This window comes from Salvelinus fontinalis, chromosome 24 (assembly GCF_029448725.1).
Source record: "Salvelinus fontinalis isolate EN_2023a chromosome 24, ASM2944872v1, whole genome shotgun sequence".
Taxonomy (NCBI): Eukaryota; Metazoa; Chordata; class Actinopteri; order Salmoniformes; family Salmonidae; genus Salvelinus; species Salvelinus fontinalis.
Window position 1 is genome coordinate 1,288,547 of NC_074688.1, and position 24,219 is coordinate 1,312,765.

Sequence of the window (24,219 nt, forward strand, 5' to 3'; positions counted from 1 at the left end):
TGGGGTGGGCATTCTATGTTATGTGTTTCTATGTTGGGTTAAATGTGTTGCCTGATATGGTTCTCAATTAGAGGCAGGTGTTTGACGTTTCCTCTGATTGAGAACCATATTAAGGTAGGCTGTTCTCACTGTTTGTTTGGGGGTGATTGTTGCTGTGTCTGTGTATGTCGCACCACACGGTACTGTTTCGTTTCGTTTCGTTCTTTCATTCATTTTCGTGTCTTCCTTCCTGTTCGTGCGTTCATGTTATATGTTCTCTAGTTCAGGTTTGTTCACATCGTTTATTGTTTTGTAGTTATCAAGTGTTCTTCGTGTTCGTCGTCTTGATTTAATAAATTCATTATGTATTCAGCACCCGCTGCGCATTGGTCCGCTCAATCACCTATAGACGATCATTACAATTATGCTGTGGGGATGTTTTTCATCAGGGACTGGGAGACTAGTCAGTATTGAGGGAAAGATGAAAGTACAGAGAGATCCTTGATGAAAACCTGCTCCAGAGCGCTCAGGACCTTAGACTGGGGGTGAAGGTTCACCTTCCAATAGGACAACAACCCTAAGCACACAACCAAGACAATGCAGGAGTTCTCTGAATGTCCTTGAGTGGCCCAGCCAGAGCCCGAACTTGAATCTGATCGAACATCTCTGGAGAGACCTGAATATAGCTGTGCAGTGATGCTCCCCATCCAATCTGACAGAGCTTGAGAGGATCTGCAGAGAAGAATGGGAGGGAATCCCCAAATACAGGTGTGCCAAGCTTGTAGCGTCATACCCAAGAAGACTCGAGACTGTAATCACTGCCAAAGGTGCTTGAACAAAGTACTGAGTAAAGGGTCTGAATACTTATGTAAATGTGTTTGTTTTTTTCTAAAAAAAAATTTTTGCTTTGTATTGTATGTAGATTGATGAGGAAAAGAAACAATTTAGTCAATTTTAGAATAAGGCTGTAATGTAACAAAATGTTGAAAAAGTCAAGGGGTCTGAATACCGAATGCACTTTCCGAATGCACTGTATGTTAAGCGGACTGGGCTGTAATACCCATCCTGAATCACTGTCTGGAGTAATAACAAAGTTATGAAATGTGAGAAATTGTACATGAAATAAGTGGATTACTTAGATGAGCAAAATGCAGCCAGACTTACACAGAAGCTATACTGTATGAGTACACATTGACGCCTTCAGTCTCCCCTCTCTCTCTCCACCCCCACCCTCTGCCTCCTCTTCTCCCTCTAAAACACACACACACACACAGAGTGCAACACAGAGAAACGCTCACCGTATCTGACGCTGCCACATGGACAAAACTTTCCAGAACCGCCAGGCTCAGTTGATCCATGACCTCTATCATGGGTTTGTCATCATCCTGTAAGGTATGATCACAGAATCCATCATGTTCAACCAACTCTGGTCCAATACTCCGTAACCAGCACACAATTTACTGGTTAACTTTCCAGTTAATCGGCTTTGCTATGGAGCTACACTGGGGCTTCGAGAAAACCGTAGCTTTTTAGCTGTTACATAAGACCTGTAACTTGTTGACAGCGCGAGAAGAGCGCGAGCCACTTTATCAAGCGCTCTCGGGGCGTGAGACGCGCATCGAATTCTTGAAGATGAAAAAAGAGCGGGACATTTTACGCTGAGCAGTGCATACCTCTCATGAAACGAATGGCAGTGTCTCGCGCTCCGCACAAGTTACATGTCCATGAAATAGCCTTTTGGGTGTGATGTGGTGGTTCCTATGGTTACGCAGCCACGTTTGAACAATGAATTTTACAATAACAGACCGGCGATTTTAACCCACGTTCTGACAATCCCCCTCTCGCCCTTACCTCAGCCTGTCCGATGGCGAGGAACAGGCAGCGTATCTCCCGGAGGATTGCCATGGCCAGTTTGCGCGTTGTGAGCTGACAGGAGCAGAGCAGCAGCAAGGCCAGGCCCTCGATGGCGTGCAGCACTGTGGAGTGGGGTCCGTGTTCCACCGACACGCGTTGGCTGGAGCCCAACTGCAACAGCTACAACACACAGCGGACACAGGTGCAAACAACAACTCAATAGAAGAGCAGGGCGCACTCACAACAGCGCCAGAACTAGAAGGGACATTGACACATATTTGTATTCCTTTCTGAGGAAACAGAAACCATGCCCCTACCTTAAACTAGTGCTGAGCGATTACTGTTTTTTTTAATATGTCGGTTTGGTTTAAGTTCATTGATAAAAACATTATCACGGTTTTTGAATTCTGTTTTTCGGGGAATGGGGGGTCCAACTCAGTGTCATTAACAAAAATGCACCCCTCCTCCCCAAGATGAAACATATTTTCATATGACCCTCCCCTTGTACTGAAAATAAATCGAACACCCTTCCCCCTCATACGATTAACTCAAAATCATGTTTACGACCACAAATAACAATAACTGTAGCAACACTGTTATTTCCATTGTGGTCCCTATTTTTTTATTTTGTACATGAATACAAGTACAATTCTTACAAGCTTGTTTGGCTGGTAGCTTATTCTTCAGATGTTCTGGGGCTGCTGGTGAACCATAATGTGCAGGCTTAATCAAAGTGACACTGGACTAGCTCACCTGCAAGAGTCTTTAGGGTGTCTATAATAGCTAGGTTTCCATCCAATTGGTGACAGATTTTCATGTGAATATTCGAAAGAATATTCCTTTAGGAAGATTTTCCTTTCGTAAATGTAGCGCCGAACCTACATGACAGGGAAGATTTGAATTTACCGGACATTTGATAAATGTAACATACACCCATATGCATTCAGATCCAACCTGGCGCAGCCAGCACCATCAAAAAAAAAAGAGGCCTGTTGGCCAAATGAGCCACATTTTACGTGTCCTTTAAAAACAGCCTATAACAAATTAGAAAAACACGATTCCTTGTGTTTCAATGTGTAGCATATGCAAAACGTTCTAGCCTATTTGTGGGGGTGGGGGGGTTAGGCTCAGCTGTCAGATATTTTAGCAGTACATTTATAGTATCAGGGCATTGCATCATGCAATGGCTTTCACTGTATGATATTCATATTTTTATAAATATATAGCCTATATAAACTAGAGAGATAGAGATTTGCCGGTGGCATGCTATGTTACCGACATGCATTTCTTCATGTCAGATGCCTACTGTGTCTGCTATTAGTTCATTTTTGATTCAAATATTTTGTATAAAGATAAGAATTATATTGTTAGATTACAGGAGTAACTCTGGTTGTCCTGAAAGGGTCTTCCTTACCTCAAGTTTAACTGTCAGTTGGAGCGCCGAGGCACACTGCCGTCATATTGAAGGCCTGCAGTAGCTAAAGCTTAATAATAGCCACAGCATACCAAACCTTCACAAACGTTTCTAAACTTCATTAGGGTAATATCAAAGTAAGTCGAGCCATTGTTTTATAGGGAAAATACGAGCAGAAGAGCGAATGTAAATCAGGGATATTTGTCCCCATTTGGGACAACCCCTCCCCCCAGTAAATGTTGATAATGTTGATAAATGTTGAACAAAATAATTAATAAAAGTCCCATGATTGTAGTGACTGCCCATTACTGCTTATCACGTATTAACCATAACTTATTCACATTACTTTAATAAAATATTTGTTTAATTTGATACATTTTATTTCATTCCAAGTGCTTCTGACAAAATCACAATTTAAGTAGTTCTTCAATGTAAATAAGGCATACTGAATACCAACTATCAGTCACTTAGATCATGTATTTTCAAGCTTGCAAAGCAACTGCTTTCTTTCCCTCTCGATCTTCTCTCAGTCTCTTGCCGGGTTCAAAACAACTGGGAACTAGGAACTGGGAACTGAGAAATCTCCACCTTCCGACATCAGTGCGTTAAAAAAAACACTATTTGAACGGTCATCCCTTCTCGAAATTTCAACTCAGGATTTCGGGCCTCTTTCTAAAGCTCTGACTTTCCGACCTGAAGATCACTGACCTCATGATTTGATCTCATATTTTTCAGAGTTCCCAGTTCTTTTGAAAGAGGCATCTGTGTCTGCTCTGCACAGACCGGACAAGTTTAAGCGGGTGTACAATGATTTATGGTCATTGTAGTTAATTAACACATTTTCTGCTCTAAACTGTGTAGAATATTGACCTGTTGGAAACTACAACTCCCTACTACATTGCACAGTTCAGGCTTGATCATATTTATCTCTACAGAAATTACACATCGAGCTCACAAAAAAAAACGGAACAAAATGTAATTCAAATAATTGAACCGACATCGGTCAAATTAGTTGTTTAAAAACCTAATCGCTCAGCACTACGTAAACATACAGGCACTTAATGTAGCTACTCATTACACCTCCCAGCCTATATCTCCACTGTAAGAGCAATAAGGAAATAATAGACAGCCTATCTATGTTTACTGTACCTCTGCTGGGCGTATCTTGGCTGTGTCGCAGCCCTTCTCTGGGGCTGACAGAGCAAGTCTCCACTGGGTCAACAGCTGAAGCAGCAGCCGGAGAGAGTTGTCCAGTAGGGCCTGCAATCAATCAATTAGTCAATACATTAGTCAATCAATCAATCAAGAAATCAACTCATCAAGCCATCTATCCATTGATAGTTCCATCCAGCTAGTTCCATTCCATCCAGATAGTTCCATACAGATCCATCCATCTGTACCTGGTGGCTGTCCTGAACCTCCCGCAACAGGAAATTGGTAAAGCCAAACAGGACGTCATCACGCCACTCAGGGAGGTCTACCAGTAAACTCTGGAGGGAATTCTGGGCTATGAGGCGTAGCTCGTCGTCCATGTGAATCGTCAACCTGGGAGAAAAAAAATACACACAATGTGCGTTTTAAAGAGGCAACTATTTATGTATTGCTCGGTTTACTAAATTCTACTTAAAGTTGAAATCCTTAATTGCTATATACATTTTTTGACACACGGTACCAGTCAAAAGTTTGGACGCCTACTCATTTAAGGGTTTTTCTTAATTTTTTGCTATTTTCTACATTGTAGAATACTAGTAAAGACATCAAAGCTATGAAATAACACATATGGAATCATAAAGTAACCAAAAAAAGTGTTAAACAAATCTAAATATATTTTATATTTGAGTAGCCACCCTTTGCCTTGATGACAGCTTTGCACACACTCGGCATTCTCTCAACCAGCTTAATGAGGAATGCTTTTCCAACAGTCTTGAAGGAGTTCCCACATAGGTTGAGCACTTGTTGGCTCCTTTTCCTTCACTCTATGGTCCAACTCATCACAAACCATCAAATTGGTTTGAGGTCGGGTGATTGTGGAGGCCAGGTCATCTGATGCAGCACTCCATCACTCATCTTCTTGGTCAAATAGCCCTTACACAACCTGGAGGTGTGTTTTGTGTCATTGTCCTGTTGAAAAACAAATGATAGTGGCACTAAGCGCAAACCAGATGGGATGGAGTATCGCTGCAGAATGCTGTTTTAGCAATGCTGATTAAGTGAGCTTTGAATTCTACATAAATCACCGACAGCGTCACCAGCAAAGCACCCCCACACCTTCTCCTCCATGCTTCATGGTGGGAACCACACATGCGGAGATCATCCATTCACCTACTCTGCACCTCACAAAGACACGGCGGTTGGAACCAAAAATCAAATATTTGGACTCATCAGACCAAAAGGACAGATTTCCACCGGTCTAATGTCCATTGCTCGTGTTTCTTGGCCCAAGCAAGTCTCTTCTTATTATTGGTGACCTTTAGTAATGGTTTCTTTGCAGCAATTCGACGATGAAGGCCTGATTCATGCAGTTTTCTCTGAACAGTTGATGTTGAGATGTGTCTGTTACTTGAACTCTGTGAAGCTTTTATTTGGGCTGCAATTTCTGAGGCTGGTAACTCTAATGAACTTATCCTCTGCAGCAGAGGTAACTCTGGGTCTTCCTTTCCTGTGGCGGTCCTCATGAGATCCAGTTTCATCATAGCGCTTGATGGTTTTTTGCGACTGCACATTTTCCGGATTGACTGACCTTCATGTCTTAAAGTAATGATGGACTGTTGTTTATTTCGCTATGCTTATTTTAGCTGTTCTTGCCACAATATGGACTTGGCCTTTTATCAAATCCAATTTTATTGGTCACATACATGTTTAGCAGATGTTATTGCGGGTGTAGCGAAATGCTTGTGTTTCTAGCTCCAACAGTGCAGTGATATCTAATAAGTAATATCTAACAATTTCACATCAAAACACACAATACACACAAATCTAAAGTAAAGGAATGGAATTAAGAATATATAAAGATTTGCACGAGCAATGTCAGACTGACATAGACTAAAATACAGTAGAATAGAATATAATACAGTATATACATATGAGATGAGAAATGCAAAATATGTAAACATTATTAAAGTGGCCAGTGATTTCAAGTCAATGTATATAGGGCAGCAGCCTCTAAGGTGCTAGTGATGGCTATTTAACAGTCTGATGGCCTTTAGATAGAAGCTGTTTTTCAGTCTCTCGGTCCCATCTTTGATGCACCTGTACTGACCGCGCCTTTTGGATGATAGCGAGGTGAACAGGCAGTGGCTCGGGTGGTTGTTGTCCTTGACCTTTTTGGCCTTCCTGTGACATCGGGTGCTGTAGGTGTCCTGGACGACAGGTAGTTTTCACCCGGTGATGCGTTGAGTAGACCGCACCACCCTCTGGAGAGTCCTGCGGTTGCGGGCGGTGTAGTTGCCGTACCAGGCGGTGTAGTTGTCGTACCAGGCGGTGATACAGCACGACAGGATGCTCTCAATTGTGCATCTGTAAAAGTTTTAGGTGCCAAGGGTTTTAGGTGCCAAGCCAAATTTCTTCAGCCTCCTGAGGTTGAAAAGGCACTGTTGCGCCTTCTTCGCCACACTGTCTGTGTGGGTAGACCATTTCAGTTTGTCAGTGATGTGTACACCGAGGAACTTGAAGCTTTACACCTTCTCCACTGTGGTCCCATCGATGTGGATAGGGGGGTGCTCTGCTGTTTCCTGAAGTCCATGATCAGCTCCTTTGTTTTGTTGATGTTGAGTGAGAGGTTAATTTCCTGGCACCACACTACCAGGAACCTCGTCTCGTCATTGTTGGTAAACAGGCCTACTACTGTTGTGTCGTCTGCAAACTTGATGATTGAGTTGGAGGCATGCATGGCCACTCAGTCATGAGTGAACAGGGAGTACAGGAGGATGCTGAGCACGCACCCTTGTGGGGCCCTTATGTTGAGGATCAGCGAAGTGGAGATGTTGTTTCCTACCTTCACCACCTGAGGGCGTCCCGTCAGGAAGTCCAGGACCCAGTTGCACAGGGCGGGGTTCAGACCCAGGGCCCCGAGCTTAATGATGAGCTTGGAGGGTACTATGATGTTGAATGCTGAGCTATAGTCAATGAACAGCATTCTTACACAGGTATTCCTCTTGTCCAGATGGGATTGTGAGGGTGCGATGGCGATTGCATCATCTGTGGATCGATTGGGGCGGTATGCAAATTGGAGTGGGTCTAGGGTGACAGGTAGGGTGGAGATGATATGATCCTTGACTAGTCTCTCAAAGCAATTCATGATGACAGAAGTGAGTGCTACGGGGCGATAGTCATTTTGTTCAGTTACCTTTGCTTTCTTGGGTACAGGAATGGTGGACATCTTGAAGAATGTGGGGGCAGCAGACTGGGATAGGGAGAGATTGAATATGTTCGTAAACACTCCAGCCAGCTGGTCTTCACATGCTCTGTGGACGGGGCTAGGGATGCCGTCTGGGCCGGCAGCCCTGCAAGGGTTAACACGCTTAAATGTCTTACTTACGTCGGCCATAGAGAAGGAGAGCCCACAGTCCTTAGTAGCTGGCCATGTCAGTGGCACTGTGTTATCCTCAAAACGGGCAAAAAAGGTGTTTAGCTTATCCGAAAGCAAGACGTCCGTGTCCGCGACGTGGCTGGTTTTCCCTTTGTAGTCCGTGATTGTTTATAGACCCTGCCACATACGTCTCGTGTCTTAGCCGTTGAATTGCAACTCCACTTTGTCTCTGTACTGACGTTTTGCCTGTTTGATTGCCTTACTGAGGGAATAACTACACTGTTTTCTATTCTACCATATTCCCAGTCACCTTGCCATGTTTCAATGCGGTGGTTCGTACTTTCAGTTTAGCGCAAATGCTGCCATCTATCCACGGTTTTGGTTTAGGCATGTTTTAATAGTCACACTTGGAACAACATCTTCTCTACACTTCCTGTTGAACTCAGTCCCCGTGTCCATGTATACATCAATGTTATTATCCGAGGGTACCCGGAATATATCCCAGTCCGCGTGATCAAAACAATCTTGAAGCATGGATTCTGATTGGTCAGACCAGCGTTGAATAGACCATAGCACGGGTACTTCCTGTTTGAGTTTCTGCCTATATAAGGGGAGACCAAAAAGGAGTCATGATCTGATTTGCCGAAGCAAGGGCAGGGGAGGGCCTTGTAGGCATTTCGGAAAGCTGAGTAGCAGTGGTTCAATGTTTTTGCAGAGCGAGTGCTACAGTCAATGTGTTGGTAGAACTTCGGTAGCATTTTCCTCACATTAGCTTTGTTAAAATCCCCGGCTACAATAATTGCATCCTCAGGATATATAGTTTCCAGTGTAGTTCTTTGTGGGTCGTCGTGGTATCGGCTTGAGGGGGAATATACACGGCTGTGACTCTAACCGAAGAGAATTCTCTCGGGAGGTAATATGGGTCGGCATTTGATCGTAAGGTGTTCGAAGTCGGGTGAACAAAAGGACTTGAGTTTCTGTATGTTATCACAATCACACCATGAGTAGTTAATCATGAAACATACACCCCTGCCCTTCTTCTTCCAGGAGAGATCTTTATTCCTGTCTACACGATGAACTGAGAACCCAACTGGCTGTACAGACTCAGCATATCCCGAGAGAGCCATGTTTCCCTGAAACAGAGTATGTTACAATCCCTGATGTCTCTCTTGAAGGAGATCCTCGCTCTGAGCTCGTCAACTTTATTATCCAGAGACTGAACATTAGCGAGTAATATACTCGGAAGCGGTGGGGGTTGTGAATCCCTCCTGAGTCGGACTAGAATCAGCCTCTGGAATCAGTTCAATTGCCCTGGGGGGTACGAACAAAGGATCCAATTCGGGAAAGTCGTATTCCTGGTCGTAATGCTGGTAATGCTGGTGAGCTACCACTGCTCTGATATCCAAAAGTTATTTCTGGCTGTATGTAATAACACAAAAACATTTCTGGGCTAATAATGTAATAAATAACACATAAAAAACAAAATACAGCCAAGCTTTTAGCTTAGGAGCTAAAAGCACGGCTGCCCTATCTGTTGGCACCATCTTGATAGAGCTTTCTTCTGTATACCACCCCTACCTTGTCACAACTGATGGGCTCAAACGCATTAAGAAGGAAAGAAATAACACAAATGAACTTTTAACAAGGCACACCTATTAATTGAAATGCATTCCATGTGACTAACTCATGAAGGTGAGAGAATGCCAAGAGTATGCAAAGCTGTTGTCAAGGTAAAGGGTGGCTACTTTGAAGAATCTCAAATATATGTTGAACAGTTTTTTGGTTAGTATATGATTCGATATGTGTTATTTCATAGTTTTGATGTCCTTACTATTATTCTACAACTTAGAAAATAGTAAAATAAAGAAAAACCCTGGAATGAGTAGGTGTGTCCAAACATTTGACTGGTACTGTATAAATAAATGACATATGCCCATTGATTCTTGAAGAACATAACTGTTACGAATTGTATGTATAATGACTAAATGCTGTATACATTTAAAGTAATGATAGGACTATATCCAACAGAATTCTACCCTGTCTCTGTATAATGATGAAGAAAGTTTGTCCATAAGAAAAAAGGGACTGTTAGCAGACAAGTAACTGTGGCAGACAACTTGTGACCACTCTGGAAGTGATAACAGGGAAGGAAGTCTCCCCACCCAGGGAGGGGAGAAACCTTGGGCTTGTAGTAGATTGTATAACAGGTGGCAGGATGGGATAAGCAATGTATGAGTAGGAGAAGACTTGTGAACAATATTGTCATTGTCTGAGAGGAGGAGGGACATTTATGACGAAATGAGAGGTATATAAACCAATGTACATGAAATGATAACAGAGCTCTCGTAAATAAACGTTGCTGACTATTGTAGACTGGCCCCTGTCTGTTTCATTTCAACAAGAACCTTACAAATTCTTGGTAACAAACCGAGTAGTTTAATTGAAGTTCAGTTTATGAACATTGAGAACAGAATTCTCATAACAATAACTTAAAAATACCTCATGAGCTTAGTTCAACTGTCACACCGCATCAAAACCCAAAAATACAAGCTTGTTAATTTCGATATTTGTACACAATAAACAAACACTGTTTAGCCTCAAAACATGGTTAAAACTATGATTTTGATTATAATGGATGGTCAGTCCTTGCATCCATACCTCTGTCAATGAATTTGAAAGGGGTTACATTTCTCCAAGCCCATCCCTCAGCTTTTTACCAACACACAGGTGGGGTGAACACTGTTACTGTTTCAATTAAGGATTCTAGCTTTAAGTAATTGCCTCCTTAAAACACACATTGTTGAAGAAAAGTTTTCAATGAAATCAGGCTGCCAGATTATAATGAGGTTTATTGGAATTTTTCCAGTCAGGTAAGATAGGAATGGTTCCTGGTCTAAAGTGGGCTCTGCATGATACATGACACCTAATTATCTGAATGCCCTGGTCAAATAGGCAGCAGCGGGCCTCTGCAGGATCGTGTTACTGAGGTTTTGGGAAACGTGAAGGGTTGGCCCATTCATTACAATGGGTTCCTTGCACATACACACACACAGGCAGATATGCACGCACGTACACACCGAGATAGCAGGTCTATGAGTTCGGGCTTGGACATGCCGTCTGGCAGGATGCGAGGGATGGCCGCCACACACGTCCTGAACAAGTCGATCTTCGGCTTCCTCTCTCCTCTGACAAGACAAGGTGAGACACCATCAAGATCAGGTCAACAGCAGAACTGCCTGCCTTTCAGTTTGTCATTACATATGCAATGTAAAATGTCCCCCAATAATGACATGCAAAAATATTTTTGACAACTGCCAAATCATGGTACATCAAGAATAGGGCCTTTAGTTGTATTTTTTCCTGACCACATGACCTAACCAGGAAACCTTTTTCCTGGCCAATCCAAGTTGAAACTTGGGGGATTACCAGTCGTAGGACCCTGGAGAGCTGGGAACGTTGGGAAAGTTTCTGGAAATGTACAACCCTAACACTTGTAGAGGAAGATCAATAAATCAAATGTATTTATAAAGCCCTTTTCACATCAGCCGAGTAGCACACGTACGTGATCATGTCCTCAGGCTCTTTGTTGAGCATCTGGACGTTGGTCATCATCAAGCATCGGCCCACCTCCTTGTCCAAGTGTCTCAGGCTATTGTCGATGGCCTTCCTCACCTGGGAGTAGTACAGGGACATACCTACACCACAGGAGAAGAACACATCATTTACTTTCAGGATCTATTCTATTCATACATACTTACACGGGAAGGTGCATGGTGAACAACACAACCTTTCATTCCAGCGGTGAATTGTGCCATCCATCCATCCAATCATCCATCCTTCCACCCACACATCCACAACATACCGGAAACAGTAGGTAGTCCACCTGGTGACCCACCTATGACCTTGGCTTCATCATCGGTCAGTGTTTTGCTCAGGTAAGTCTTCTTTACCCTGAGTGTGTTGCCCGAAGGCAGCGTGGCTCCCGTGTTGGGCATGGGTGGCTCCCCATCCTTCTGCTGGAGCTTGTCAGCTATCACCAGGAACGCTCTCAGACCTATATTCATTCTCTGGACAAAGGCACACACTGGAATGTTATGTTAATTGTCATGATATGATGACTGATTTGATTGGTAATTGATTGATTGATTACATGTATTGTCCTTTTACGGGAAATTATTTTCAAATGTATTGTTATTCTGAATCTGGTATATTGTTCAATGTGTTCTATGCAGTTCTGCTTTCAAAAATGGCATTACAATTTAGAAAATATAGCTGCAAGCAGAAATGAACATGGATCTGTTCACAGGGTAACAGAAAGGACACACGATCAGTTGGATAACAAAGCACTCTATTTATAGGAACTATCTTGCTTAAAGGGCAATCAGTGAACGCATTACCATATTTATCTCTCAATACCACAAGGATGACCCAATTGAAGTTTAATCTAGTCCTGTATGTTGGTCCTTTTAATGCAGTATGTAATGATTCTTAAAAATCCTTAGGAGTCTATTGACGCACCTGTGCTTCAATCTAAGTAACATAGTCAAAAAAATCCCCATGTAAATCCGTCAGTTTAAGATTGGGCTGCGTCTCAATCCACCACATCCAAATATGTCGGCCTTCCGCATCTGCAGTGGAATGTGGCCGAGCTACAGCGATGTTTGTCAGACCATAAGACAGTCTTTTCACGAAAACGGCTGTAGACACTCTATGGAAAGATGAGACTCTCAAATCAAAATGTTCTCCGTTTTGCTCTACGACCCCCACAAGTGTCCCAGGACTCGTCTGAAGGTAACCCATACAAATTAAGGGAGGTAGTTTTGTGGCAACAAAAATAAGGGGTTAAATATGAATAGAAATTACAAAAATATTTCCTGAGCTTTCTTATATCTTCTAAATATAGCACACACTTCAAAACCTCTTGACTATTTTTTTTGCCATATATGAATCAAATAAAACAATTTATAAAATAGCGGGCACTCTTCTATAAATTGTGGTCCGTAAATTAAAAATCAGATAGCTAAATGATCCATGGTATGACCAAATAATGTGTCCAATAACTGACAATAATGGACTATTTTTGACTGCAACATATTCATCATAATCCCATTATTGCTTTTGTGCAGATTTATTCACACTATTCACAAGCACACTTGGCGCTTATACTGATGTTTAGGCAACTGAAATTGTCTTAATTTCACTGAGCGTCTTGCTCAGTGTTTTGGTGGTTTGGGTATTTTTAGGTTTTTTTGTCATTATAAAAATAAGCTGTTACTGTGTTCCAACTCACATGCTTTTTGTTTTATAGTTGTAACAAAAGCACTCCACGAATATAATGTAATTGACACTTGGAATGATGTGTTTTTTCAGTTTTTTTGTCCATGAGCCAGGGAAGTCGGTCGGGCAGCTCGAGCTCACTTGGGCCGATGGTGTCTTATAGTGATTTTCTTGAAGGTCTATGTCCCTAAAGTTGGAAAATGTGTGATAGCATTGCAAAAATGGTAGCTATCTGTGTATTATCACTCTTTCTGTCATTTACATTTAAGTCATTTAGCAGACGCTCTTATCCAGAGCGACTTACAAGTACATACATTCATACTTTTTTTGTACTGGCCCCCCGTGGGAAACAAACCCACAACCCTGGCGTTGCAAGCGCCATGCTCTACCAACTGAGCCACACGGGACCGTGTAATTTGACATGTCATCCCCCATCCCTTACATTCTTCCCATAAGGATTTTACCCAATGACAAACAACAATATACAACAAGTTATACCCTTTAAACATGTATAATTGGAAAGCTTAGATTCACAGCTATCCATCAGACACATTTCTGGGAGGAATGTTCAGGTCAACATAACTTTGACCTCTATGGTACATATCAGAATGACCTTATAAATTACTTTAAAAAGGAAACACTAATACATTTTAAACTTTGTTTGACAAGTGTGTAATGAACACGATGGGAGACAGAGAGCTGGTTTCAAGCGCAGGGCGCAGCAGGAGTTTATTTGTAAAGGGCCACAGGAAGAGGCAGGTAGCTAGGTCCAGGGGCAGGCAGAAGGTCATACACAGGGGGTCCAAAAAGGCAACAGTACAGGCAGGGAAAAGGCTAGTAACATCGTCCGGGAGATCAGGCAATAGGTTGATAACAGGAAATCCGATTTGCTAAAGTACAGGCGGGGAATATGCAAAAGGTATCGTTAGTGAGGCAGGCCAAAACTATCATACACGGGAGGATTAAATTACGGGAAAAACAGAGCTTCGAATAGAAGTGTGTCACAAAACAAACAATACCTCACAATGATGGGGTGCAAAGAACTGAACTGATAAATGCCCTACAGGTGTAGTATAACATGCCGGTTATTGGGATCTGGAGAGTGAGCTGCGTTCAGGGGATCTACGTGTTTGAGAGTGTGAGTTGGAAGCAGATGTTACAAATTGGTTATGAAAGGCCATGAAACTACCTTTCAAATTATATATAATATAACCAACTTTGAAAGCACCAGCTACAACTATTGTTTAAAAATTGTCCATATTGTGCCATTGACTTTAGAATGTTGGAAGGTTGCCCATAAAAATTCTGTGTAATGAGGCAGCTATGTTTTGGGATTTTAACTATGGTGACACAAAATTGCACACTCACAGCTAGAGCTGGGTTTAAAAAAAATTGTAGTTACAGGGCGCATTAACACCACAGAAACCTTTTTCCAATATGGATGTCAAGCAACACAGTGGGGTCTTATTGGACAATTTTACATGACCATACCTGTATGAAATATAATTGTAGTATTCCCCAAAAACTGTTTGAGTGATGTAGATACACAACCACATGAGCCAGGTGTGCCAGATATATACAATTGTTAAATTACTCACAGAATTGTGTTAAGAAGCTGTCTGAATCCCTGATTTCTGAAGATGTTAGGATCATTAATTGCAGTATTTCATCTTCAAACTTGTCAAAATGGATATGTACATGTGAATAGTCCTGGATGTGAACTGATTACAATGTTATCCTATTAACTGATTTCATAAAACAGGACTAGAAACTTGCTGCATACATTACAATGTAAATGTGTAGAATTGCATGAAATTAGTTATATAATTGCTAAATCTTCTCTCTGCTGTCAAGAGGGGGGCTGCTAAAATGTTTTGCTCACATATTCGCAGCCACGGCCATCTACTTTTATCTATTATAGAGCTGTTTGGGTTAGTGATCATTTGTAGAGTGGCTCTCTATTTGCCCTCAGCACTCATTTTTCCAACATTCTGAATGTCTACAGAATCCATATGTTCTTCTGAAATATGAACAGAGAAATACTGGACATTTTGAACTCTTAATATGGTGGTTGTAATTTGACAATTACAATCATGGTCTTGAATTGGACTTGCATTTTTCTGGTCTCGCTCTCAGGAAACCTCATTTTTCTGGTCTCTCTATCACCAAAGTTGCAATCCAAACACATAGCTACCCCATTGAATGGAATTTTATGGGTAAGCTTCCAACATTCTAATGTCAATGGCACAATATGGGCGATTTCTTTATAACAGTTGTAGCTGGTGCTTTCAAAGTTGGTTATATTATATATACGTTGATAGGTAGTTTCATGACCTTTCAGAACCACTTGTCAAACAAAGTTTAAAATGTATCAGATAATCCTTTTTAAAGTCATTTATACAGGTAATTCTGATATGTACCCTAGAGGTCAAAATATTTTGTGGGGGGGATTTTTTTCTAGACCTTCATAAACACAACCAAATTATAATTTTTCCCGATACATTAAATATATTTATTAGACTGTTAAGAATGTTGACGTCCAAAAGACGTGTCATTGGCACAAAGGGGGATCCAATGAGGCCAGGCTTTTATAGTGTTAATGTATTGCGCTATATACCAATTCTGGGGTTAATTTGACTAATGGTTTATTTTAAGCTTTTTGAAATATTTTTTTGTCTTATTTTTATGATATTTCACATTGTTCGTCTGCATAATTTAAATCTAACTCTAATTTGCCTGAGACAAAGTCCACTTGATCAATAGCTATCTAGTAACCTATGCCACTGGTGCCAATGACATATATAGTGCCTCCAACTGGTCTGGTGCAGCCATCTAAGGTTGCAGTGACATTATATTCACATGTCCTTTGGGTGGTGGACCATTCTTGATACACACGAGAAACTGTTGAGCGTGAAAAACCCAGCAGCGTTGTAGTTCTTGACACAAACCAGTGTGCCTGGCACCTACTACCATACCCCGTTCAAAGGCACTTAAATATTTGTTCTTGTCAGTTCACCCTCTGAATGGCACACATACACAATCCATGTCTCAATTGTCTCAAGGCTTAAAAATCATTCTCTAACATGTCTCCTCCTCTTCATCTACACTGAATGAAGTGGATTTAACAAGTGACCTCAATAAGAGATCATAGTTTTCACCTGGGTTCACCTGGTCACTCTGTCATGGAACAAGCAGGTGTTCCTAATGTTTTGTATACTCAGTGTACATAAGATTTACATACCAATTTCCATGGCCCAATGTCCATCGGTTCAGTTCTTGTAGACCTGGTGTGATATGATGTGTGGCGTAGCGTGGTCGGATTTTGATGCAGCAACTAATAATTCTCAAATTCATTAGAGGCTAATTCATTGAGTCTATATGCTAAATCTGGAGACAATCTGACATATGGTTCATGGGGAGAAGATGATTGCAGATGATTTTGAGCATTAGCGTTATATACCAAGAATGAGTTGTTAATAGTTTCCTTGTTTTTTGTGATATGAATAACAAATTCAGTGTGGTTCATCTTAGGGACGTCCATGATAGTAATGACAAGCTTCAAGTTGATTGGCCACTGTAGAGTGGATTTACAGTGGTTTAAATGGACAGGTAAAATCAATAACGCAGCCATCTTTTGACCAATCGCTTAGCTTTTCTCAAACTAAGTTAGGACATGTATCATGGGCCTACATTACAAAGTGGTCTCATTTGGACTCATGGTTCATGAGAAGAAGATTTTTGAAGTATTTCTCTTGCATATTTTTGGAATGTTAGAGTATGTGCTAATATGCCTTTACTGGTATAGTGTGGCCATCTTTGAATGCATCAACCATTTTTTCTCACTCTTTAGGGATTATTGAGATTCGCGCAAAGACCACATTTGGAGTAAAAGTGACATTTTATGATTATTTTAAGCACTAGTGTTACATAGTAGAAAAAGTTCATTGTTAATAGCTTCTTTATTTTTTAAGATATTCATCATGGCAATGTCTTTGATGACCCCACAATGTTTCAAGTTGACAGTTCATTGTAGAGTGGATTTACAAAGGATTTAAATGGACACGTAACATCTGATTTCCTGATTTATCAATAACTCAACCATCGCTTAACCAATCCCTTAGGTTTTTTCTAACTAAGTTAAGAGATGTAGCATGGGCCAACATACTGAATTTGGTGTTATTTGGTGTTACGGTTGTAGAATTGTAAATAATTAATATTGAAGAGTGATGGAATTCAAAGCCAATTATGTACTATACCTCTGGGTTAAGACTAAAGGCTTTGGCTGGTTTCCCAACACACATAAGGTCAAAGATGATCTCTTTCATGGCAAAGTCCAGTCGTTCCTGTGGTGGAAGAAGAGGGTTGAGAACAGATTTGTATTATTGTTGCTGTTTTTCATATCATCACATTCACATCAGAGAGGAAGGCTCTACAACACCCTCTCAATTGAGTATCTTACCTAATTATTTTCAAATCTCATTTTGCTCTTTTGTAGCTTTGGCAACTAAACTGCATGGCCAAAAGTATGAGAACAGCTGCTCGTCGAACATCTCATTCCAAAAACATGGGCATTAATATGGAGTCGGTCCCCCCTTTGCTGCTATAGCAGCCTTCACTCTTCTGGGAAAGCTTTCCACTAGATGTTGGAACATTGCTGCAGGGACTTGCTTCCATTCAGCCACGAGCATTAGTGAGGTCGGGCACTGATGTAGGGTGATTAGGCCTGTTCGATGGGGTTGAGGTCAGGGCTCTGTGCAGGCCAGTCAAGTTCTTCCACACCGATCTCGACAAACCATTTCTGTAAAGACTTCGCTTTGTGCTCGGGGGCATTGTCATGCTGAAACAGGAAAGGTCCTTCCCTAAACTGTTGCCACAAAGTTGGAAGCAACAGAATTGTCTTGAATGTCATTGTATGCTGTAGCATTAAGATTTCCCTTCACTGGAACTATAGGGCCTAGCCCAAACCATGAAAAACAGCCCCAGACCATCATTCCTCCTCCACCAAAGTTTACAGTTGGCACTATGCATTGAGGCAGGTAGCATTCTCCTGGCATCCGCCAAACCCAGATTTGTCCGTTGGACTGCCAGATGGTGAAGCGTGATTCATCACTCCAGAGAATGCGTTTCCTTTGCGCCAGAGTCCAATGGCAGCGAGCTTTACACAACTCCATCCAACGCTTGGGATTGTGCATTGTGATCTTAGCCTGGTCTGCGTCTGCTCGGCCATGGAAACAGTTTTCATGAAGGTCCCGATGAACAGTTCTTCTGCTGACGCTGCTTCTAGGGACAGTTTAGAACTGGGTAGCGAGTGTTGCAACCGAGGACAGGTGCTTTTCACGTGCTACGTGCATCAGCACTCAGCAGTCCCGTTCTGTGAACTTGTGTGGCCTACAACTTTGCGGCTGAGCCGTTGTTGCTACTACACGTTTCCACTTTACAATAATAGCACTTACAGTTGACCGGGGCAGCTCTAGCAGGGCAGAAATTTGACAAACTGACTTGTAGGAAAGGTGGTATCCTATGGCGGTGCCACGTTGAAAGTCACTGAGCTCTTCAGTATGGGCCATTCTACTGCCAATGTATGTCTCACCACATAGAACACTGCTACTCCAGCTGCTCTCTCTTCAGCTGACTACGATTTCTCTCATAGTTCGAGAACATCTGCTCGTCGAGGTGATGGCACCGGGCTACTCATTTCTCCCAAGTGTAGATTTTCTTATTTCACACTCTCTCACCTGTCCATCTCCTCATTTGAATTCCATGCTGTCACTGTCCCTTGTCCACTCAAGCTTAACATTATTGTCATCTATCGCCCACCAGGTGCCCTTAGAGAATTCCTCAATGAGCATGACACCTTGATAAGTTAATTTCCTGATGATGGCTCACCGCTCTTCATACTTGGCAACTTCAACATCCCGATTCATTTCTTTCCACCTCACTCTTTCCCATCCGTGTCTTTTTTGACCTCACCCCTTTCCAGTCCCCTTCCACTCACAAAGCAGGCAATATGCTTGACCTCATCTTTACTAGAGGCTGTTAGCCTACTCATCTCACTGCAACCCCTCTCCAGTTCTCTGATCAGTACTTTGTTTCCTTTTCTGTCTCCCTTTCCTCCAACACTAGCCCCTCAGTCCCTACCCAGATGCTGATGAGCCATTGCAATCTTCGTTCTCTCTCTCCTACTACTCTTCATATCATCTCTCCCGTCTGCTAAATCTCCCACCTTTTTCCTCCTGCCTCTTCGACCCTACTCTCCTCCCTTTCCTATGACTCGCATTGTACCCTTACCTCTCGGCCGGCTCGGCCCTCCCCTCCTGCTCTTTTGCTGAGTGACTCATTGCGAGCTAACAGAACAGGGCTGCTGGCAGCTGAGCAAAAATTTTGGAAAACTAAACTTCCGGAGGACCTATCATCCTTTCACTCCCGCCTCTCGATCTCCTCTTCCTCTGTATCCACTGCTAATATTACTTTTCTATCATTCTACATTTCAAGCTTCTGCCTCTAACCATAGGCAACTTTATCACCTTCTCCTCCCTCCTTAATCCTCCACTCCCTCCTCCCTCTCTGCGGACGACTTTGTCAACCGCTTTAAAAATAAGGTTTACGACATCCGCTCCTCATTCACTCAGCCTATTCAGTTCATTGGTCCCCCTCACACAGAACTACCTTACGCCTTGACCTCTTTCTCTCCTCTCTCTCCAGATGAAATCCTGCGACTAGTGAGGTCCGGCAGTCCAACAACCTGCCCGCTCGACCACATCCTCTCTTCCCTTCTCCAGACCATCTCTGGAGACCTTCTCCGATTCCTCCCTTCCCTCATCAACTCATCCCTGACCACTGGTTGAGTCCCCTCTGACTTCACAATGGCCAGAGTCGCTTCCCTCCTCAGGAAAACCAACACTCGACTCTTCTGACTGGTATCTGGTATCCCTATTTTCTTTAATTTCAAAATCACTTGAGCGTGCTGTCTCTGAAAAACTCTCACGCTCTCTCTCAGAACTATCTTCTTGAGTGTCTGCTAGATGACTGAACTGTAAAAAATTTAACGTTTTTTTATTGTGCATGCTTCAGGAAAAACTAACATAAATGTTTGTTATAAATGTTTCAATAATGATAATCTTGTTGACAGCAGTTTACCTGTGCAATAAACTGGATAATTTTGACGAAGATGTTGAGGGGCATATCTCTGGGCACCACACTGCGAGAGCCCTTGGGGAAGAGTGTTGTAATGATGGTGTTGAGACGCCTGCAGGAGAACAGGGGGGAGAGAGATAGAGAGAGAGAGAAGAGAATAGAGAAGAAGAAAGAGGAGTGCGAGGGAGAGAGAGAAGAGAAGAGAGAAGAAAGAGGGGGGGGAGAGAGAGAGAGAGAGAGAGAGAGAGAGAGAGAGAGAGGAAGGGAGAGAGAGAGAGAGAGAGACAGACTAAGGATAGAGCTTCGGGGAATTCAACACAGGACAAACATTCAACAGATGAGATACATAGGGATCACAAACAGTTAGAACTGACATAGATAAAAATGTTACATTGGATTGCTTTACACTGGCTGGCCTGTATGCCGTTGTCCCATTTCTTAACAAGTGTTTTATTTTAAGCCTGGTTTATTTCCGGGCTAATTACAACGTGTTAAAGGCTTGACCTGTTTGTTATTCCTCCTGTGGTATGGTCTATGTCCCAAATGGCAACATATTCCCTACATAGTGCACGACTTTTGACTAGAGCCCTATGGGTCAAGGTAAAAAGAAGTGCGTTATAAAGGGAATAGGGTGCCATTTGGTACACATCCCTGGTAATGCGTATTGTCTGAGTTCTGCCTCTTAACCTACGAGCCGAGCCCTTATCCACGGCCTACTACACTAGTGTGTGTGGCTCTGATACTAAAGTCCCCTGGCTCATCTTCCAATGTGAAAGAGCTTTAACTCCCTGTAGTGTGATGATCATCAGCCAGTCCCTGACCGTCCCTGGCCTACCTCCTAGCTACCTCCCACTTCTCTCATCTCCCCCACCCACTTTCTCCATTTTCCTTCCTCCACCCTCCTCCATCCCTCCTGGTGTAACAGGCTGCCTGTTTACAGACTGGGCTTGCTACTCTGACAGGTAAAGAGCCAAGTCAGCCAAGTCTCCCATTATCAACGAAGGGGAGGAGACTGTGTGTGTTGGTGTGTGTGTATATGTTTGTGTGCATGCGCTCGTGCATGCACCTGGGTATGTGTGTTTGCATGCCTGTGTAACAGTATAACTTTAAACCGTCCCCTCGCCCCGACACGGGCGCGAACCAGGCGCGAACCAGGGACCCTCTGCACACATCGACAACAGTCACCCACGAAGCAGCGTTACCCATCGCTCCACAAAAGCCACGGCCCTTGCAAAGCAAGGGGCAACACTACTTAAGTCTCAGAGCAAGTGACGTAACTGATTGAAATGCTACTAGCGCGTACCCGCTAACTAGCTAGCCATTTCACATCCGTTACACTCACCCCCCTTTCAACCTCCTCCTTTTCCGCAGCAACCAGTGATCCGGGTCAACAGCATCAATGTAACAGTATAACTTTAAACCGTCCCCTCGCCCCGACACGGGCGCGAACCAGGGACCCTCTGCACACATCAACAACGGTCGCCCACGAAGCACAGTCGTTACCCATCGCTCCACAAAAGCCGCGGCCCTTGCAAAGCAAGGGGCAACACTACTTAAGTCTCAGAGCAAGTGACGTAACTGATTGAAATGCTACTAGCGCGTACCCGCTAACTAGCTAGCCATTTCACATCCGTTACACTCACCCCCCTTTCAACCTCCTCCTTTTCCGCAGCAACCAGTGATCCGGGTCAACAGCATCAATGTAACAGTATAACTTTAAACCGTCCCCTCGCCCCGACACGGGCGCGAACCAGGCGCGAACCAGGGACCCTCTGCACACATCGACAACAGTCACCCACGAAGCAGCGTTACCCATCGCTCCACAAAAGCCACGGCCCTTGCAAAGCAAGGGGCAACACTACTTAAGTCTCAGAGCAAGTGACGTAACTGATTGAAATGCTACTAGCGCGTACCCGCTAACTAGCTAGCCATTTCACATCCGTTACACCTGCGGGTATGAATGTGTTCTTGAGTGTGTTGGGGAGGGATGCAATATATAAAAACACTTTTTTTCTCTACAGTTCTACCAAGAGAAATATACTATTCACGAACAGACTAGGTTATGTACACAGCTTCCTATGGGTGCTGCCATGCACCGGTCTCTTCTCCTTGTCTGCGTCCTAAATTGCACCCTATTCCCAATTTAGTGCACTACTTTGGTCCCTATGAGCCCTGGTCAAAAGTAGTTCACTACGTAGGGAATACGATGCCATTCGGAACGTAGACATTGTGGCTTCAACATTGAGAGGAGTGACCTTGGGGGAGGATGTTACGTGCCACACAGTCCAGTGTAGCTGGGAGGTAAATGGTTGCAGTGTTGAACACGATCAAGATATTTACAACTGAGTTGCAATGTGTATGGTGGTACTGTTTGTAACAAGCTGTATTTTGTGGAAAAATTTACATGACATGCCACAAAACACAAACATTACAATTGCTGTGTGAAATTGGCTGCGTTTACACACGCAGCCCAAATCTGATCATTTTTCCCACTCATTTGTCTTTTGACCAATCATACCAAAACAGATATTTTTCAGAGCTGATCTGATTGGTGAAAAGACCAATTAGTGGAAAAACTAATCTGAACTTGTCTGCCTGTGTATACACAGCAGTAGAAACATTTACCCTTGCGTAGCAGTGTTGCTCTCACACTTGATCCTGATCATATAGACCCACAGAAGACGGTAAAGAGACTCAAGGGCTACACGCGCCATCTTGGGGTCCTTACTCTGCAGACACAGACAGACCGACAGACAGACTTGATGTTAGTACTGGTTGATCCTGTGTGGCTCAGTTGGTAGAACATGGCGCTTGCAACATAAGGAATTGTGGGTTAGATTCCCGCTGATTGCAGTACAGTACCTTGATGTTGGAGAGGCAGTTGTTGAGGAAGACAGTCCATTTGTTGAGGAAGAAATGCTTCTGGCTGACACACAGCAGACAGGTCACCAACGGGTAGAGAGCCTAGGACACACACACACAGTAGACATGTCACTAAGGGAGACAGAGCCAGCATGGCGTTTAGGTCTATGAAATCTTCAGATAGAACATTCCTATGCTTCAATGAGGTGTGTGTTTAAATTCGCCACGGGCACAGGATGCAACAGGTGTAAAACAGTAAAGTGAAATTCCTACCTTGAGAGCTCTTTCCCAACAATGCACTTATAATAATATAGATAATAATAGAAAATATAAAAAAATATAAAAGTAGGAATAAAAACCACGCAAGAAGTACGATGAGAGTTAAAGAACAAGTATATACAGGTCAGTGTGATTACCTTATTCAATGTGCAGTGGTACTGGAGTAGTTCAGGTGGGTTTATACATAAAAAATGACAGGTACTAGGATATACATGTAAATGGCTGAAAAGGGATGAGTATCTGCAATATACAGTCAAAATACTTATGGTGTTATACTTATGGAAATATATACATGTAAACAGGAGTAATAGTGACCAGTAGTAGGATAAATAGATGAATACTGTACTAATGGTAATGTCAATCAATAATCAATCGACAGCAGCGTACTAAATCTAATCAATAATAATTTTAGCAGCAGCGTACGTAGGGTGTGTCTGAGTGGGTAGAGACCTGTGGATGGACATAGAGTCACTGTGGATAGTCTGTGGGAGAGGGAGAGTGGTAGTTGTTCGCCATAACAGTCTTATGGCCAGGGAATATAAGCTGTTTAGGAGTCTGTTTGTCTGAGCCTTGATGCACCAGTACAGCCTGCCGGGTGGGAGCATGGAGAACAGTCCATGTCTCGGGTGGCTGGAGTCTATGGCAATTTTTCATGCCTTTCTCAGTCACCGCCTGGCATGTAGGTCCTGGATGTCTGGGAGCTCACCCCCAGTCATGCGCTGGGCCATCCGCACCACCCTCTGTAGGGCCTTCTGGTTGTGGGCGGTGCCGTTGTCATACCAGCATGTGATACAACCAGTCAGGATGCTCTCAATGGTGCAGCCGTAAAAGGATCTGAGGTGCCATGCCAAATCCTTTCAGCCTCCTGAGGGAGAAGAGGCATTGCTGTGCA

The 24,219-nt window shown here is 43.0% G+C and overlaps 1 protein-coding gene across 7 annotated transcripts in view; it reads right to left on the minus strand.

Annotated features, from left to right (window-relative positions):
- Positions 1-24,219, minus strand: part of LOC129821727 (protein furry homolog) — a 222,270-nt gene that overhangs the window by 105,285 nt on the left and 92,766 nt on the right. For all 7 annotated transcript variants that reach the window (XM_055879325.1, XM_055879322.1, XM_055879326.1 and 4 more), the window contains exons 11-21: positions 23,049-23,150; positions 22,812-22,915; positions 20,190-20,298; positions 17,309-17,395; positions 11,671-11,842; positions 11,338-11,470; positions 10,853-10,960; positions 4,648-4,792; positions 4,397-4,507; positions 1,831-2,013; positions 1,278-1,364 (exon numbers count right to left, since the gene is read on the minus strand). In XM_055879325.1, coding sequence (XP_055735300.1) covers positions 1,278-1,364; positions 1,831-2,013; positions 4,397-4,507; positions 4,648-4,792; positions 10,853-10,960; positions 11,338-11,470; positions 11,671-11,842; positions 17,309-17,395; positions 20,190-20,298; positions 22,812-22,915; positions 23,049-23,150 — 1,341 coding nt within the window. The remainder of the gene's footprint in view (positions 1-1,277; positions 1,365-1,830; positions 2,014-4,396; positions 4,508-4,647; positions 4,793-10,852; positions 10,961-11,337; positions 11,471-11,670; positions 11,843-17,308; positions 17,396-20,189; positions 20,299-22,811; positions 22,916-23,048; positions 23,151-24,219) is intronic.